Genomic DNA, 17,423 nt, shown 5'->3' with positions numbered 1-17,423 from the left:
TGGCAGGTCACTCATATCTCAAGTCGAGAGGGACCCATCTGTATGAGGATGAAGAAAAAAAAAAGATAGATTAGAAGAAAACAGATAGTACATTGATAAGCATTACTCATCTCTACACTAGATAGAGATCAGTGGTAAGCACTGTCCCAGCTTCAGTTCAGAGATAATGGAAGGTATGAGCGAGAAGTAAAGATTGATTAGTAGGAAAATAAATGAGAAGTGGAATGAATGGAACAATCAGAAACCATGAGGAAAGAGGTAAAGATAAACCCTCCCACTGATTTTCTTCCACCTCTTTCCACTTTCTTATTTCTTAATCACATTCATGGTCTTTCCTCCCTAACATGTCAAATATAATTATGACAAATCTAATATAATTATACAGTATGGTATATGGACAAGTATACTTCTTCTGCTGATACTGTTACTGCTACTATTACTACTACTAGTTACCAAAACAAGGTGAAATTTTTTCAATTTTTACAACAAATTCTGAGAAGTATGTCCTATGCTGCTTTAACTTGCAGAGGATGAATATGCAGCCGTTTGCAAACTATAAATCTACCTTCTGCCCTTTGATGAGTTTCAGCACAGTGTTGATGTTGTTTACCAACAACAGCCAGTCAGTTAAGTCTAACACTTTGCTCCTCATTACTTGATTATAAATTTTATTATAAATGTGTTCTGCAGAATCTATATTCCTATATACAATTATGTGGTGCTGCTCTTCTTCTTTGAAGAATTTTAGTTAAAAAATTTTATTTCCTCTGAGATAGCTTAGAAGCCTTTTGACTTTTTATCACTAAGGGGTTTTTAAGAAAATCACTAAAATGACATTCCTCATCGCTAGTGCAGGCACCATATGATCCTATTGCTATTTGTGCAGGATACTAAGCATAGTGTAACCACAAAGGTTTAGGCCTGAACCTCAGCAACTCCAGTTCTTCTACTGATATTTTGGCTATTTTTTGTATGAGGTGACTAAAAGGAATAACAGCACTTAGGTTCATACATTTAAACCTATCAGTCACTCCAAAACTGCTCACAATCACAGACACAGAGTTCACACACATTTTCTGTGGAAGGAACAAAACCTTCTACAGGCACTTGAACCATGTTCAGAATTAGAAATTTGTTTGAAAGTGGCACTATAATGAGGGCTTCGATTTGGTTAGCTTGCAAAGACAAGCTATATCCATATCTTAACTTCTTTCTCCAATCATTAATTTAATTCCCTGGTAAATTTCCTCTGCTTCTTTCACAACCAAGTCAGAAAAGAATGAAGCGGCTGTCAGAATCTTTACACTATCACACTATGAAGGGGCCTTTATTGACACATCATTACATCACAGCTAATTTATTAGGCTGTAAGAGACATGTGTACAACCTAGTGAAAGCTGAGTGCACCTCTCAGGAATACTTAATGTTATTTAATCTATTTACAATATTCCACAATAATGTGTGTGTGTGTGGGGGGGGGTGTGGGGGTGGGGTGGGGGGGGGGGAGTTGTCTTGAAAAATCCCTTTCTTATCAAATAGAAAATCATCCTCAAAAACTTTATGGAATCCCAAAAATTTCCACAAAGTTCCAAAATCTGGTCACCTGGGACCACAAAAACTCTAGCCAGAATCACATGCAGATATCATACGGCAAGCCTCTACTGATCCACTAGACATTATGTGAGTCTGGCTCTGAGCACTATGGGACTTAACATCTATGGTCATCAGTCCCCTAGAACTTAGAACTACTTAAACCTAACTAACCTAAGGACATCACACAACACCCAGTCATCACGAGGCAGAGCATTATGCGAGTCACTGTCAGGAATACCATGATGCCAAGCATCAGCCAGTGATATACAGCCTGGTAGACATGGTATGGATTTTTATACCTTTGTGAACAGTGAGATTATCAGAAAGGTTACTAAACTACTTTGGGGCCTGCCACATACTTTGTTGCTTGTTGAATGCTACTCATGAAGTCGAGGTTTATTGTCCTTCATCAAGAGGACAAAAGGGCAGACATCATCCATGTTCTTCAGATGAGACTTACTACAGTACTGAGACACAGCTCAATGATAGGAGCCTCCTGGTTCAAGGAAACTTAAGACTCACTCATTGAGCTTCAGTGGGAGTGGCTACCTTTGATGCTCATCACAGTGAAGAGGATGCGACAACATGACCCGAACACGGGGATCCTGCAGTGCTCCAATACAGACGGTCATATGAAAACTTCTAAAACAGCAGGCTACTGTTTCTCCAGGAGAGGGAGGAATGCCTTGAACAGTGCTGCTTGCAAGGTAGAATAGAGGGTAGTGACACTGGCTGATGTGCTGCAGGCCCCTAACTCTAATCTGATCTAGCAAATACATGTTATTTAATCAAACAATGGAAATCCAGGTAGGAATACCAACAATGTAAGAAAAGACAAATTTTGCTACTTACAGTAAAGAAGACACATCAAGTTGCAGGCAAGGCACAATCAAAAACACACACACACACACACACACACACACACACACACACACACACACATATTCACTCTCATGTACACACAACAGCCAACTGCAGCATCTTGGGCCGGAATACGTCACATCTGGAGGGGGCGCAGAAGGGGAAGGGGTAGCAGTGTACGAGTGGGGAGGGAGACGAAAGTTGTCTGACGGAGTGTGCAAGGAGTAAGGCTGCCAGCAGGTTCAACATCAGGAAGCTGTCGGGCAGATAGGTGGGAGGAAAAAGAAAGAGCAAAAAAGGAGAGACGTGGGGAATATGAGCAATTACGTTGGCAGAGGGCTGAAAATAGACAGGGCGGAAGATGAGAATAGGGAGGAGACCATAGGATAGAGAGGGGGTGGAAACTGTTTGGTGGAGGGTCTAGGGACAGTATGTTATCATAAGTTGAGGCCGAGATAACTACGGGACCAGAGAATGTGTTGTAAGGTTAACTCCCATCTATGCAGTTCAGAAAACTTGGTGGTGGAGGGAAGGATCCAGATGACTTGGGTAGTGAAGCAGCCATTGAAATCAAGTGTATTGTGTTCAGCTGTACATTGTGCCACAGGGTGGTCTGCTTTGCTCTTGGCCATGGTTACGCGGTGGCCTCTCATCCTGGTGGACAGGTGGTTGGTAATCATACCAATACAAAAAGTTGTGCAATGATTGCAGCAGAGCTGGTAAATGACATGGCTGCTTTCACAGGTAGCCCGGTTCCTGATGGGGTAGGATTAACTTGTGACAAGGCTGGAATAGGAAGTGCTGGGTGGGTGTATTGGACAGATTTTGCACCTGGGTCTTACATAGAAATATGACCCTTGTGGCAAGGGGTTGGGATCTGGAGTGGCATAGGTTATGTGGGCAACGGAACACCACTTCAGGAGGGGTGGGAAGTATCTCGGGTAGGATCTCCCTCATTTCAGTGCACAATCATAGGTAATCAACATCCTGAAATGAGGAACATCCTACCCGAGATACTTCCCACCCTTCCTAAAGTGTGTTCCATTGCCCACCCAATCTCCACAACATCCTAGTCCATCCCTATGGCACTCTCAATCCCAACCCTTCACCACAGCGATCATATCCCCAAGGAAAATATAGAGCAAAACCTGGCCAATCTACCCACGCAGCACTTCCTATTCCATTTCTGCCACAGGTTTATCCCACTCCTTCAGGGGGTGGGCCACCTGTGAAAGCAGCCATGTTGTTTACCAGCTCTGCTGCAATCATCACCCAGCTTTTTATATTGGTATGACTATCAACCAGCTGGTCACGAGGATGAACAGCCACTGCCAAACTGTGGCCAAGAGCCACCCCGTGGCACAACATTGAGCTGAACATAACACACTTGATTTCAATGGCTGCTTCACTACCCGAGCCATCTGGATCCTTCCCTCCACAACCAGCTTTTCTGAACTGTGCAGATATCCTTACAACAAATTCTCTGCTTCCATAATTATCCTGGCCTCAACCTACGGTAACATACTGTCCCCACGCCCTCCACCCAACAGCTTCTGTCTCTACCATCCTAGCATCTTTGCCCCATTCTCATCTTCTGCCCCATTTATTAGCTGCCTCTGCCAACACATCCACCTGCCTTTCCCTGCTCCCCTCCTTTTTTTGCTCCTTTTTTTGCTCCACATCCGTGCCCCACAACCTCCTTACACTGCACCTGTTGGCAGTCTAGTCCCTGCACTCTCCACCAGAAAGCATTTGTCTTTCTCCCCACCTGTCCACTACTATCCCTTCCCCTCCTTGCTCCCTCCAGATTGCTGCTTGCATCCCATGTGACGTTGCATTCCAGCCCGAGATGCTGGAGCTGGCAGTCATGTGCGCTATTAGATGTGCTTGCTACTGCGTGTGTTTTCTTCACTGATGAAGGCTGTGGCTGAAAGCTTTATGTGGGTGTCTTAATTGTGCCTTTCTGCAATTTGATGTGTTGTCTTTATGGTAAGTAGCAATCTGCCTTTTCCTACACTGTTATATATGTTATCTAGTTATTTATTATTTCTAGAATATTCTCAAGATTTCTTGTAGCTGTAATGTTGCAAATGCTGCAATATTCCTTGCCTGAATAAACAGCAGCACACACTGTGAAGAATAAGTTGTGTTCTGTTTGTACATAGGTGTCAGTAATAAACATCCTTTCAGTGGCAAGTATTTCACATCACTGATGACCCTACTATCAGATCTGGACTTGACTGTGGTTACAATATAACAATACCATGTAATGAGATGAAATATATCTATGTTGCAACCACCCTCAATTATATAGGGTATGCCCTCCTCCTCCCCCTCCCCCCCCACCATGACCCTGGACCTTGCCGTTGGTGGGGTGCTTGCGTGCCTTAGAGATACAGATAGCTGTACCGTAGGTACAACCACAATGGAGGGGTATCTGTTGAGAGGCCAGACAAACGTGTGGTTCCTGAAGAGGAGCAGCAGCCTTTTCAGTAGTTGCAAGGGCAACAGTCTGGATGATTGACTGATCTGGCCTTGTAACAATAACCAAAACGGCCTTGCTGTGTTGCTACTGTGAACGGCTGAAAGCAAGGGGAAACTACAGCTGTAATTTTTCCCGAGGGCATGCAGCTTTACTGTATGATTAAATGATGATGGTGTCCTCTTGGGTAAAATATTCCGGAAGTAAAATAGTCCCCCATTTGCATCTCCGGGTGGGGACTACTCAAGAGGATGTCGTTATAAGGAGAAAGAAAACTAGCGTTCTACGGATCGGAGCGTGGAATGTCAAACCCCTTAATCGGGCAGGTAGGTTAGAAAACTTAAAAAGGGAAATGGATAGGTTAAGGTAGGATATAGTGGGAATTAGTGAAGCTCAGTGGCAGAAGGAACAAGACTTCTGGTCAGGTGACTACAGGGTTATATTTACAAAATCAAATAGGGGTAATGCAGGAGTAGGTTTAATAATGAATAAAAAAATAGGAGTGCGGGTAAGCTGTTACCAACAGCATAGTGAATGCATTATTGTGGCCAAGATAGATACGAAGCCCACGCCTTCTACAGTGGTACAAGTTTATATGCCAACTAGCTCTGCAGATGACAAAGAAATTGAAGAAATGTATGATGAAATAGAAGAAACCATTCAGATAGTGAAGGGAGATGAAAATTTAATAGTCATGGGTGACTGGAATTCGGTAGTAGGAAAAGGGAGAGAAGGAAACATAGTAGGTGACTATGGATTGGGGGTAAGAAATGAAAGAGGAAGCCGCCTGGTAGAATTTTGCACAGAGCACAACTTAATCATAGCTAACACTCGGTTCAAGATTCATAAAAGAAGGTTGTATACACGGAAGAATTCTGGAGATACTAAAAGGTATCAGATAGATTGTATAATGTTAAGACAGAGATTTAGGAACCAAGTTTTAAATTGTAAGACATTTCCAGGGGCAGATGTGGACTCTGACCACAATCTATTGGTTATGACCTGCAGATTAAAACTGAAGAAACTGCAAAAAGGTGGGAATTTAAGGAGATGGGACCTGGATAAACTGAAAGAACCAGAGGTTGTACAGAGTTTCAGGGAGAGCGTAAGGGAACAATTGACAGGAATGAGGGGAAATAAATACAGTAGAAGAAGAATGGGTAGCTCTGAGGGATGAAGTAGTGAAGGCAGCAGAGGATCAAGTAGGTAAAAAGATGAGGGCTAGTAGAAATCCTTGGGTAACAGAAGAAATATTGAATTTAATTGATGAAAGCAGAAAATATAAAAACACAGTAAATGAAGCAGGCAAAAAGGAATACAAACTTCTCAAAAATGAGATCGAAAGGAAGTGCAAAATGGCTAAGCAGGGATGGCTAGAGGATAAATGTAAGGATGTATAGGCTTATCTCACTAGGGGTAAGATAGATACTGCCTAAAGGAAAATTAAAGAGATCTTTGGAGAAAAGAGACCCACTTGTATGAACGTCAAGAGCTCAGATGGAAACCCAGTTCTAAGCAAAGAAGGGAAAGCAGAAAGGTGGAAGGAGTATATAGAGGGTCTATACAAGGACGATAAACTTGAAAGCGATAATAGGGAAATGGAAGAGGATGTAGATGAAGATGAAATGGGAGATACGATACTGCATGAAGAGTTTGACAGACCACTGAAAGACCTGAGTCGAAACAAGGCAGCCGGAGTAGACAACATTCCATTGGAACTACTGACGGCCTTGGGAGAGCCAGTCCTGACAAAACTCTGCAATCTGGTGAGCAAGATGTATGAGACAGGCGAAATACCCTCAGACTTCAAGAAGAATATAATAATTCCAATCCGAAAGAAAGCAGGTGTTGACAGATGTAAAAATTACCGAACAATCAGTTTAATAAGCCACAGCTGCAAAATACTAACGCGAATTCTTTACAGACGAATGGAAAAACTAGTAAAATCCGATCTCCGGGAAGGTCAGTTTGGATTCCGTAGAAATACTGGAACACGTGAGGCAATACTGACCTTACTACTTCTCTTAGAAGAAAGATTAAGGAAAGGCAAACCTATGTTTCTAGCATTTGTAGACTTAGAGAAAGCTTTTGATAATGTTGACTGGAATACTCTCCTTCAAATTCTGAATGTGGCAGGGGTAAAATATAGGGAGCGAAAGGCTATTTACAATTTGTACAGAAACCAGATGGCAGTTATAAGAGTTGAGGGGACATCAAAGGGAAGCAGTGGTTGGGAAGGGAGTAAGACATGGTTGTAGCCTCTCCCCGATGTTATTCAATCTGTATATTGAGCAAGCAGTAAAGGAAACAAAAGAAAAATTCGGAGTAGGTATTAAAATCCATGGAGAAGAAATAAAAACTTTGAGGTTCGCCGAAGACATTGTGATTCTGTCAGGGACAGCAAAAGACTTGGAAGAGCAGTTGAATGGAATGGACAGTGTCTTGAAAGGAGGATATAAGATGAACATCAACAAAAGCAAAACGAGGATAATGGAATGTAGTCAAATTAAATCAGGTGATGCTGAGGGAATTAAATTAGGAAATGAGACACTTAAAGTAGTAAAGGGGAGCAAAATAACAGACGATGGTCGAAGTAGAGAGGATATAAAATGTAGACTGGCAATGGCAAGGAAAGCGTTTCTGAAGAAGAGAAATTTGTTAACATCGAGTATAGATTTAAGTGTCAGGAAGTCATTTCTGAAAGTATTTGTATGGAGTGTAGCCATGTATGGAAGTGAAACATGGACGATAAATAGTTTGGACAAGAGGAGAATAGAAGCTTTCGAAATGTGGTGCTACAGAAGAATGCTGAAGATTAGATGGGTAGATCACATAACTAATGAGGAGGTATTGAATAGAATTGGGGAGAAGAGGAGTTTGTGGCACAACTTGACCAAAAGAAGGGATCTGTTGGTAGGACATGTTCTGAGGCATAAAGGGATCACCAATTTAGTATTGGAGGGCAGCGTGGAGGGTAAAAATTGTAGAGGGAGACCAAGAGATGAATACACTAAGCAGATTCAGTAGGATGCAGTAGGTACTGGGAGATGAAGAAGCTTGCACAGGATAGAGTAACATGAAGGGCCGCATCAAACCAGTCTCAGGACTGAAGACCACAACAACGACAACCAGCATCACAACAGCTAAGACAAATATAGTGCAATCAACAAAGCACTGATTAGCTGACTATCTCAATGAAAGGCTAAATGATTAGAAAAAATTATTAGAAATGGATTAACACTGAAAAAGCACCTCCACTCAGTTAGATTGAGAGTGCTGCATATTTGTTGGAACTGCTGTACTGATTATAATATATGACTTTTTTATCTCATGTCAGATGCGTAGAAGTTCCCAGCAATGTGCACTGATGACTTTAACACATTAACGCAAATGGCAGACAATACTGGAAATGTACCTCACTACGGACACAGCAGTGCTTAACTACTGAATTGGAAAAACCTATGACATATCATCAGAACAATTAGCTGGGAAGACAAAATTGCTGAGTAATGTAGCTTCAAAAATTTCTAATTTTTTGATAACTGCATCATCAAAACAACTTATGTATGCATCCATAGCTACTCTACTGCTAATGATAATGCATTGGCAAACACAGTAATCGTAGCACACGTAGAATTGATCAGGTAATGTGACTTTTTTTTTTACTCCTTTGTACTTCAGAAAATGAAAGCTGAATTTGGATCATTCTATATAGTAAGTCAACAACTCAAGAAATAAACGTAAATTGTTTCTTTTCATTTATTATTGCATGAAGTTCAACCTCTCAATTCTTGTATGCTTTGTTAGGTTTCCTACCAATCAATGTTGTTTGATAGTACCCATAATGGTATATTTTTAAGTAGGCCTTACCTGAAGTCGAAGATAAAGCTTCATTGTACCCCATCGCATATTATGAGGATTCTTGCGCATGATGAATTTCAGAGGGGGCTCTCTCATATCCAGGTCACAATCCTTCAGCAGGTATTCATTTTTTGCATCTGTCCGAGTAATGAGAGAATGCTTGTCATCTCTGTCCCTAGAAACAGAACAGTCTGTTATATAGCCGAGCTTATGCCCAATACAATTTTTCTTTGGAATTCATAATGTTAGCAAACTTATTGCCAATACATTGTTTAAAATCTAAGCAAAAATTGCAAATGATGTTCATAATTTACAGTGAACATTATCATCTTGCAATACACTCCCTAGTAAAAACTGCCTTTAATAGTTTAACATCTTATCAATACAGCACCGTTACAAATGGAACATGTGTTCAGTCTCAAATAGTTTGAGGAAAAAAAAACAGCAAGTGAAGGAATTACCCCTTCAACTATTGTGATTATGGGAAAAAGGAAATTGGCGAAATTTTGCAATAGGGTGCACAGACGAAGATTCAATGACATGTTAGTAAAAACGGATTTTTTACAACCAGATAAAAAAGTCTAGACCGAGGCCAGCGGCTGTCACAGCGACGTTCCTCTACTGCTCATACAAGTCTGTTTCATGTAGTTAATGGGATGATACTTTCAAGTAACCAATGACAGGTGAGAAATGAGGCAACAAATTTATAGCAACAAAGGAGAAACCATTCTCTTTGTTGCTGCTGTCATAAATATTTTACTTTTTTTCTGAATTTGTTATCAATTACAAGGCTATGGTTAAGTTGGGACCCAAGAGGACAGTTTAAATTAAGTTACATTTGCTGTCAAAATATTTGCCTGTTTCTTCTGAATGTGTTACAATTTTGCATGCTGTGATATACTAATGTGAGAATGTGACAATGTTCCTTCAAAACTTGTTGTCTGCCCACTGCTCTCTCACAGGCTGTGTACACCAAACAGCTGATGCAACCTCTTTTCTGCTCGTCATACCTTGTGACAAGTGCCAACAACATTATTCATGATACAAGTAAATATGCCACTGGCCATGATTTAGACTTTTATCAAAACAATTTCCCAATGATTTACTTTCACACACATTTAGTCTAATCTATGACACAGATAAGCATATGTGCAAATTAAGACATGATACCTGCATCCATCACAGACAGGATATTCAAATGACTGGTAAAGAAAAGAATCATCAAAAATATTTGAACATTCCTCACATGTTGGCCGATATGGAATTTGGACAGGCCCAACATTTTCCTTCAGTTCCACCTGAAAATTTTATTTCTGATTACATAAGTCTGAATTTCATTATAACTGACAGAAAACACCACATACACTAGATTATTCTAATCATCAATATTTTACACATGAACGCACAAAGTTACTACACTGTGCTTATGTTACTGGCAAATAAGGCTATGTATGAATACCACAAGCCCACAAACATCAGCATGAAACATTAGCACAATGGACTCTTAAGATTTACAATGTCACACACAGAAACCATTTAAAGGTGATCTTTCTTTCTGGTATGAATCTACAACTGCTTTTATTAAATCAGAGCAGAATTTTTTAAATGTACAGTTAACACATTTTTATATGGAAGTAGTAAAAAATTAACAAACATATTATACCATTAGGAGATACCATGTTTCTCCTGAAACCGAACAATGACTTAATTTGTCTCTGATGCTCTCTTAAAGCTCATTCATTGATAAAATGACACTGGTTCATGAAGGCATGGTGTTCTATAAGACTAGATTGTACAGTACATCCAGAAAGCATTTGTACCCTCAAATGGGAGGAAGAACTTTTTATTGCTTCATGGTCTCAACACACATGCACAAATGCTGCTTACTGAATTTATCCACATGGGGGGGGGGGGGGGGTATGGGAACAGTACATGGGGCAAAGCTAATGAGGAGCGGTAGGGAGAAGGAATTTTAACGATAAAATTGTAATTCAAATTATTTCTAATGGTTTTAAAACAGAGCTGCACAATAAAAATGAGCCCTCTCTTAAAATGAAAGCATAAAAAAAGAGCAGAATTTAACAGTCTTTATTAGATTACCCTCCAGTGAAATTGTCTACATTCACTAAAGAAAAACACAAATCGTTTATTACAAATTTTATGAACAAATACAAGAGCAGTGAGATAAAAGAAGGGTACTGGAGAGAGAGATTTAATGCCCCGTCAGTACTGGGATCAGCAGAGACAGTATAAACACTGAATGGACTGCAGTAAAGAAAGAAATTTGATGTAGTGTTCCATTATAACATTCACCTAAAGAAATTGAAGGAAATGTTGAAAGCTTATATCAGTATGGCTCCCTACTAAAATGTGGGTCAGTGTTTTAACCACTGTGTCACCTCACTAAAAGAGTGTTCAGAATCAGGATGCATTACTTTAACGCTCAAACAAATGACCGTGTAAATAAAATACAGCAGAATAATGATACATAGAACTGTGATAAGAGGGCAATGTGGCAACAATTCAATAAACAGTAAGTGCATGCCTACACACACTTTTGCAAATGCTAACAACAATAAGATACTGGTTATGCAAGCAATAGGAAAATCCAGTTCTAATGCTCCAGTTTAATTCTCACACCACTGAAAAGAAGAATGCTACAGAATTTACAGCCCTTGGTGTTGAGAGACTGTTAAAAGTAAACACATCTCCAGGACCTGATGGACCCCTATCGTATTATATACAGAATTTGTATCACAGTGTTTTCCACTAATTTTTAACTATACTATACCATAAATCCCTTGAACAAAAAACTTCAGCCAATAGTTTGAAGAGAGCATGTGTCAGACTTACCTACAAGAAGGAGATGTAGCAGCCATAGTCACAATTTATGTTACATTTGTTTTGCCCATAAATATTTTTATTGATTTTCTGATACATTTCAGGTACTTGTTGTCTTCAGAAGGACATACAACAGATTATTCTTAGTACAAATCAAAAGAACAAACTTCTACAGTCACATTAGCAAAGGTGATCCACAAAACTACCATCCAATATCTTTAAAATCTATTTGTTGTAACATCTTAGAGGAAATTCAGAATTCAAACTTAACAGAATGACCATCTCCAGGCCAACCAGCACTGAAATATCAGTCATGTAAAACCCAACTCAGAGTCTTCTTATGTGGCATCCTGAATGCTATGGACGAAGACAGTCACGGAGATATATGTATGGAAGTCAGGCAGATAAAACATTTCTTATATTTTGAAAAGCATTTGACTCAGTACCACACCGATCCTTTATTAATGAAAATATTATCATATCGAGTAACAAACAAAAATTGTTACCGAGTTGAGGAGTTTTTCATGAGAAAGATGCAGCATTTATCTTGAATGGAGGGGAGAGACGCAGAAATAACGTAGGTGTGCACCAGGGGAATGTACTTTGGTTGTTCATGTTGTATTTTAATGACTTGGCAAACAATATTAATAGTAACAGAATTTTTACAGATGATGCAGTTATGTATAAAGAAGTACTATCTGAAAAACGTATGCACTAAGTACAAACAAACATTTCCACAGTGCACCTTCTTCATTGTCTTGGGTTTACTAATATTTCACTTCTCACTTTTTTTTTTTTTTTTTAGACATTCAACAATTTTGAGCCCAATGTTAGTAAGAAAACACTGGAATTATTATAACACAAAATGTAATCTTACTGGTTTTGCATTTTCTTCGGCAGCTTTTTCCTCCAAAAGGAAGCCACCACCAGTGTCTATGTATCTGGTTCCTTGGACCTTAATGGTATTCTTTTCTGGTGATCCCTTTTCACTGTAAATTATAAACCATATGATGAAATATTTACACTGTCATGTTACCAGTCTGAAAAAGATAGCACTACGACCCAAGATGCTGAAACAACTTTATATGCAGCTGCCAGTGTCTACTGCTACAGTGAAAAAACACAAAATCCTGTTCTCAGTACAAATGTAACAGTTATAAGCTGGTTGAAAGTAAGGGAGACTAAAGTTGTAATGTCTTCTCAAGAACAAGATCATTACAGCAGGAGCACAAGCTCAGACTGGACAAGCATGCACATTTCAAAGGGACAGTCATAGCACTTAGGCTTAGTGATTTAGGGAGATGACAGCAGATCTTAATTCAGATGATCATACGTAGATTCAAACTCTGGATCTCCAAATGTGAGTGCAGTCTCTTACCGTTAACTATGCCACCTTTCTTGATAAATGTGGATGAAGCTAAAATGATATATCTATGACTTAACATTGTGATTCAACTTTCAGTGAAACTGTGACATTGCACAGAAGTAAACATGTCGATGAAGAATTGTCCTCTATAGTGTGAACAAACCATTCATCACACAGAAACAGAAACATGCTCAACAAATATAAATGTGTGCAAATAAGTGACTGCCTCCACAATAGCTCGTCCAGAATTTCCTTAAAACTCTCGTGGTGAATTCATTTATCTTCTTACACATGACACAAAACCATGCCATTAATGATTTTACTACCTTGACCACCTGTTCTCAAAACAACTGTTAAGTTGCTGTCAACTTATTCACTGTGTTCCACAGTTCCAAGATGTAATTAATGCTCTGTGGGTTACGATTAAGAAGTGTCTACAATTGTAAAGTTTGCAATACAAACAAACTTATGGATAGAATAAAGATTTTATGAATTTTTTCCCACAATTGCAGAATCTTTCATTAGCTGCATTAGGTACGAAGATGTTGCCCCCTTGGCGGCACATGAAAACTTGTGCTGGACTGATACTCTAGCCCAGACAGTCTTAAGGCCAATGTTCATACATTTAGCCTTGAAACCCTGAGGTGGGAAACCAAGTAAGGTTGCAAGCAATGGGGTGTTAGACAGTATGGCTTACGGAAGTTTGGGTCGGTTTTCAAAATGTGCTCAGATAGCCCAAATGGTTATGGCAATCACTTGTGACAATAGGGAAATCTGGGTTTAAGTCTCAGTCCAGTCAAATTTTCATTTGTCACCAATAGGCAATATACCTAATGCAGTTAATTCTGGGTTCCGCAACAGGAAATAAATTGGATAATTTTAAAGATTGTCACCAATGTCTGTTTCTTCAGACTTGGTTAAAAATAAGGAAGCCTGGAGCGTATAATCTACGAAGAACTTTAAAATCACTTATGAAGTATATGAACCAATAATGTCATTGAATTTCTAGCATGTTTCTCCTATTGTGTGTGTGAGGACATGAGTTTCACACAAACTATACTTACAATAATAGGAATGTATGGAAGAGTTTTGTAATGTGAAAGTTAGAGGTAGCCAGAGTAATGCTATTGTGCACTATCGTAAGGATGACGTAATTAAACACGAACACTATATATAATCGAATAACTGAAACTTAGCAAGGTACCACAGTGATTCTCTCACTGGACTTGCATCCAGGAGGACAATGGTTCAAATCCGCATCCAGCCATTCAGCTTTAGGTTTTCAGCAACTTCCCTAAATCACAGCCAGGCAAATGCAGGGTCCCTTTGAAAAAGGCATAGCCAATTTCCTTCTCCATCCTACTGTAATGCAAGTTCATGTTCCATAACCATGCTCTCAATAGAGTGTTAAACTCTATCTTCCTTTCTTCTAATAACTGAATTCACAGATTGCTGCCTGAAATTATAATTACTATACAGCAGTACATACTGGCAATACGACTTGCTATTAATAAGTGCATGTTACTCTCTACAAAGTAAATGTATTGATCATTAAATAAGTTTTGAAACCATAGGTTAAATCTATAAGTTAAACATTAAAATTACATATTGACAGTAGGCAATGAAAATCCCGTTAAATTTAGCAAAACTTTTCTCTTAAAGAAATTTATAAAGTGTCACAGGTAAGCCACATGTATAACTCTACGTAGCCTAGTTTAGGGAGATCAGAGAAATCCATGCACTTTCAAATCTCTCTTTGTTAATCGACTTACTGGTTACTGAAATCATTAAGTTTTCACAGCCAGATGGGGCTATGAGCTTTTTATTGCTTACCATGGTACGTGAAAGCTGACAAGTGTATGGCAGACTGTTTTTTAACTTCTCTGAGTGTTTGAAACTGTCAAGAAATTTTAGATCAAGAGTTGAACATGTATTCAAACAGACCAGTGCTTTCTCACTGCTACAGTAGTGTGGGAGGATGTGGACTGGAGATAATTTTAAAGTGAATTGAAATCAAAATAAAAACTGTCTGAACTTGTGTTTCAGAAGAACATTATGTTTGTTATTCTTAAATTGTGATACCATGGCATATCCAATATCCTTGTAAAAGTGATCTACAGATTAATAAAACTACTACTACTACTACTACTACTACTACTACTACTACTGCCCAACAATCTCAGTTGCACAACATGTGCACATAGATATTTATCATCATCTTTACTTACTTTATGCTGTAAGGGTGAGCTGATGCCCTCGCCTTTTTCAGCAAAAGGGCTTTTTGTCGATTTCTCTCGATAGTACTTTTCTGTGCATCTGTAAGCTCAATTTGTTCATACTGCTCACTGTTAGATTCCGCTGCAATCTCAGCCTCCAAATCCAGAGCCTCATCAACTGAAAGTTCACTACCAGCTTGCATCACTAGTTCACTACTGTAGTACTTTGCTGCTGTACTCGATACACTACAAACAGTAACAATTGCAGCCTGAAAGTTTATAAAATCGTAACTGAACTTAATCCCTTTAGTACAACTGACAGTACAGAAACAAAAACCCCTGACGTATTATCTGGCAGTGTTTGTTTTCTCGAATAAAGTGAGTAATATAATCGAGGCAGCAGTGCTAATGTATGCTTAAAATCTCATAGCCTGAAAGAGCGACGATGTTTTATGAATTTTGCATGCGGATGGAAAGCGCGGTTGTTTGCTCAAGGACGATAAGCTCCCATATAGGGGCACTGTCAAGGTTTACTATAGATTATGGATTATAGAAACTGGACAACATAACTGGTGCGTATCTTTTGTTATACACTTCCTTACATGAGTTGAAATTTCAGTTTTGTATTTTCAAATAACTTGGTAATGATGTATTACGACTGTACATTTTTTTTATTTTTGGAGCAAAAATTATTAATTATATATTGTTAATAAGTATACGAAATTGCCTTTGGATCATTTACACTGATGCTTCAAAGGCGACAGAACTTTTTGCATGAGCAATTGTGATCTCTGCCTACTATACCGATTAAGGTTATTTTTGCAGGATAAATGCATTATAAACAACTACGAAATACCATGCCGCCATCTGTTAGCGACTTTTTAGACCAAAATTTATTTCTTCTTACGTTGGTACCACTGCGAAGAAATCCATGTGCTGCGCTCTATTCGCGACAAGTTGCTGGTATGGTTTTGAGATTAAAAAGTGTTTTGTTGTTAAAGTGTACGAAGAGTGTGTACAGTGGGACTGACACGTGAGGTAAGCAACAGACTCGAAAGTTGTTTCGCGAAGTGCTATTGCAACCTTCGAAGTGTGAAAGAAGAGTGATATAGGTAGGCTGTCAATGTGCATCGATCGATCCGAGCTGCCGCTGTCAGAGAGGAACACTCCCAGAATTTTCTGAGGCGGCTTCATTACGACGCATTGTAGGGCAACCGATTCGAAGCGTATTTATCAAGAAACCGCAAGATTCCCTAACTCGAAGGAATTACTGGTCGTCCACTCAACGAAAATATTCGCATGCCAGTGTGAAAGAAGTCATAGTCTCCAGGTAATAAATCAGTCCATAGTGTTAGCTGCAGCTTCCATTTATTTTTATGCTTTTAACTTGCGCGCTTGGAGATCGAAAAACAGTGCTAAAGATTGTTGGAAGGAAAAAAGAATTTTGAGCATGTCTGCCACCAAGAAGACGTATGAAACTCAAGTTCGTCTAGATTCGAGCGTTTGCTAGGTCTTCTGCACATTTCTATACTTCTTATAGCTCGATTCGGCACTTTCCTCTAGGGCAATCATTTGTTACTACCGTCATTATCCGCTTATGAATGCGGATCTAAACGCGTAGAAAAAACCACACAAGAAATTCGGAAGACTGCATTGCATCTCATAAAGTTGACCATCAAGAAACACACTGTATCATGGTATCTGACCGTTTATTCGCATTGAATTTGCCGAATCAAGAGTTAACTGGAACCATTGTATTTCGTATATCAGATAGATCCATGAAATAATTTTCGGTAACATTGCATCGGAAGGAATTCGTCGCAGCTTTTATGTCAAGACATCCGTGTAATGTCAGCAGTACGGTTGGTGGTACCTATGCGAAACTCGTAATGTGACGCGCTTTGGATGAACCCAAAATTTATCCTTTATAAGCCTACGAGAAGGCCGCGATTTGCTTGACATTTGTGAACGAGTTCCGTCGGTAAGATACCACCACTCGAAGGGAGGAAGTTATTGTTGCCGCCGATGTTATAATACTTGATAAAGATATCCGCACCCTAGAATTGTTGAAGGCATGCTGCCAAATTTATATTCTTTCTGCTTAGTAATTGTATTTCTGTCGGACAAAAAGCTAAATTTTATAGAGCACTGTGGCGTCGATATAATATGATAAATGTGCACAGGAATAGTCGTGTTCGATATT

General features: G+C 39.3%; 2 protein-coding genes across 9 annotated transcripts in view; one reads left to right on the top strand and one right to left on the bottom strand.

Moving 5' to 3' along the window:
* The window catches only part of LOC126272176 (DNA repair protein complementing XP-A cells), a 39,267-nt gene extending 23,169 nt beyond the window's left edge, over positions 1-16,098 (bottom strand). The window contains exons 1-4 of the mRNA XM_049974826.1: positions 15,233-16,098; positions 12,516-12,627; positions 9,968-10,095; positions 8,807-8,972 (exon numbers count right to left, since the gene is read on the bottom strand). Coding sequence (XP_049830783.1) covers positions 8,807-8,972; positions 9,968-10,095; positions 12,516-12,627; positions 15,233-15,423 — 597 coding nt within the window. The 5' untranslated portion in view covers positions 15,424-16,098. The remainder of the gene's footprint in view (positions 1-8,806; positions 8,973-9,967; positions 10,096-12,515; positions 12,628-15,232) is intronic.
* A 35-nt stretch (positions 16,099-16,133) lies between these two features.
* The window catches only part of LOC126272172 (uncharacterized), a 483,755-nt gene continuing 482,465 nt past the window's right edge, over positions 16,134-17,423 (top strand). For 3 of the 8 annotated variants that reach the window (XM_049974816.1, XM_049974814.1, XM_049974813.1), the window contains exon 1: positions 16,160-16,550. The gene's annotated coding sequence lies outside the window, so the exon portion shown is untranslated. Of the gene's footprint in view, positions 16,551-17,423 lie in introns of all 8 variants that reach the window. The other 5 variants (XM_049974818.1, XM_049974817.1, XM_049974822.1 and 2 more) reach the window with 3 other exon arrangements.

The sequence above is a fragment of the Schistocerca gregaria genome, chromosome 5, assembly GCF_023897955.1.
Source record: "Schistocerca gregaria isolate iqSchGreg1 chromosome 5, iqSchGreg1.2, whole genome shotgun sequence".
Taxonomy (NCBI): Eukaryota; Metazoa; Arthropoda; class Insecta; order Orthoptera; family Acrididae; genus Schistocerca; species Schistocerca gregaria.
Note: the sequence above shows the minus strand (reverse complement) of the source record. Positions and strands in the feature narration are given on the sequence as shown.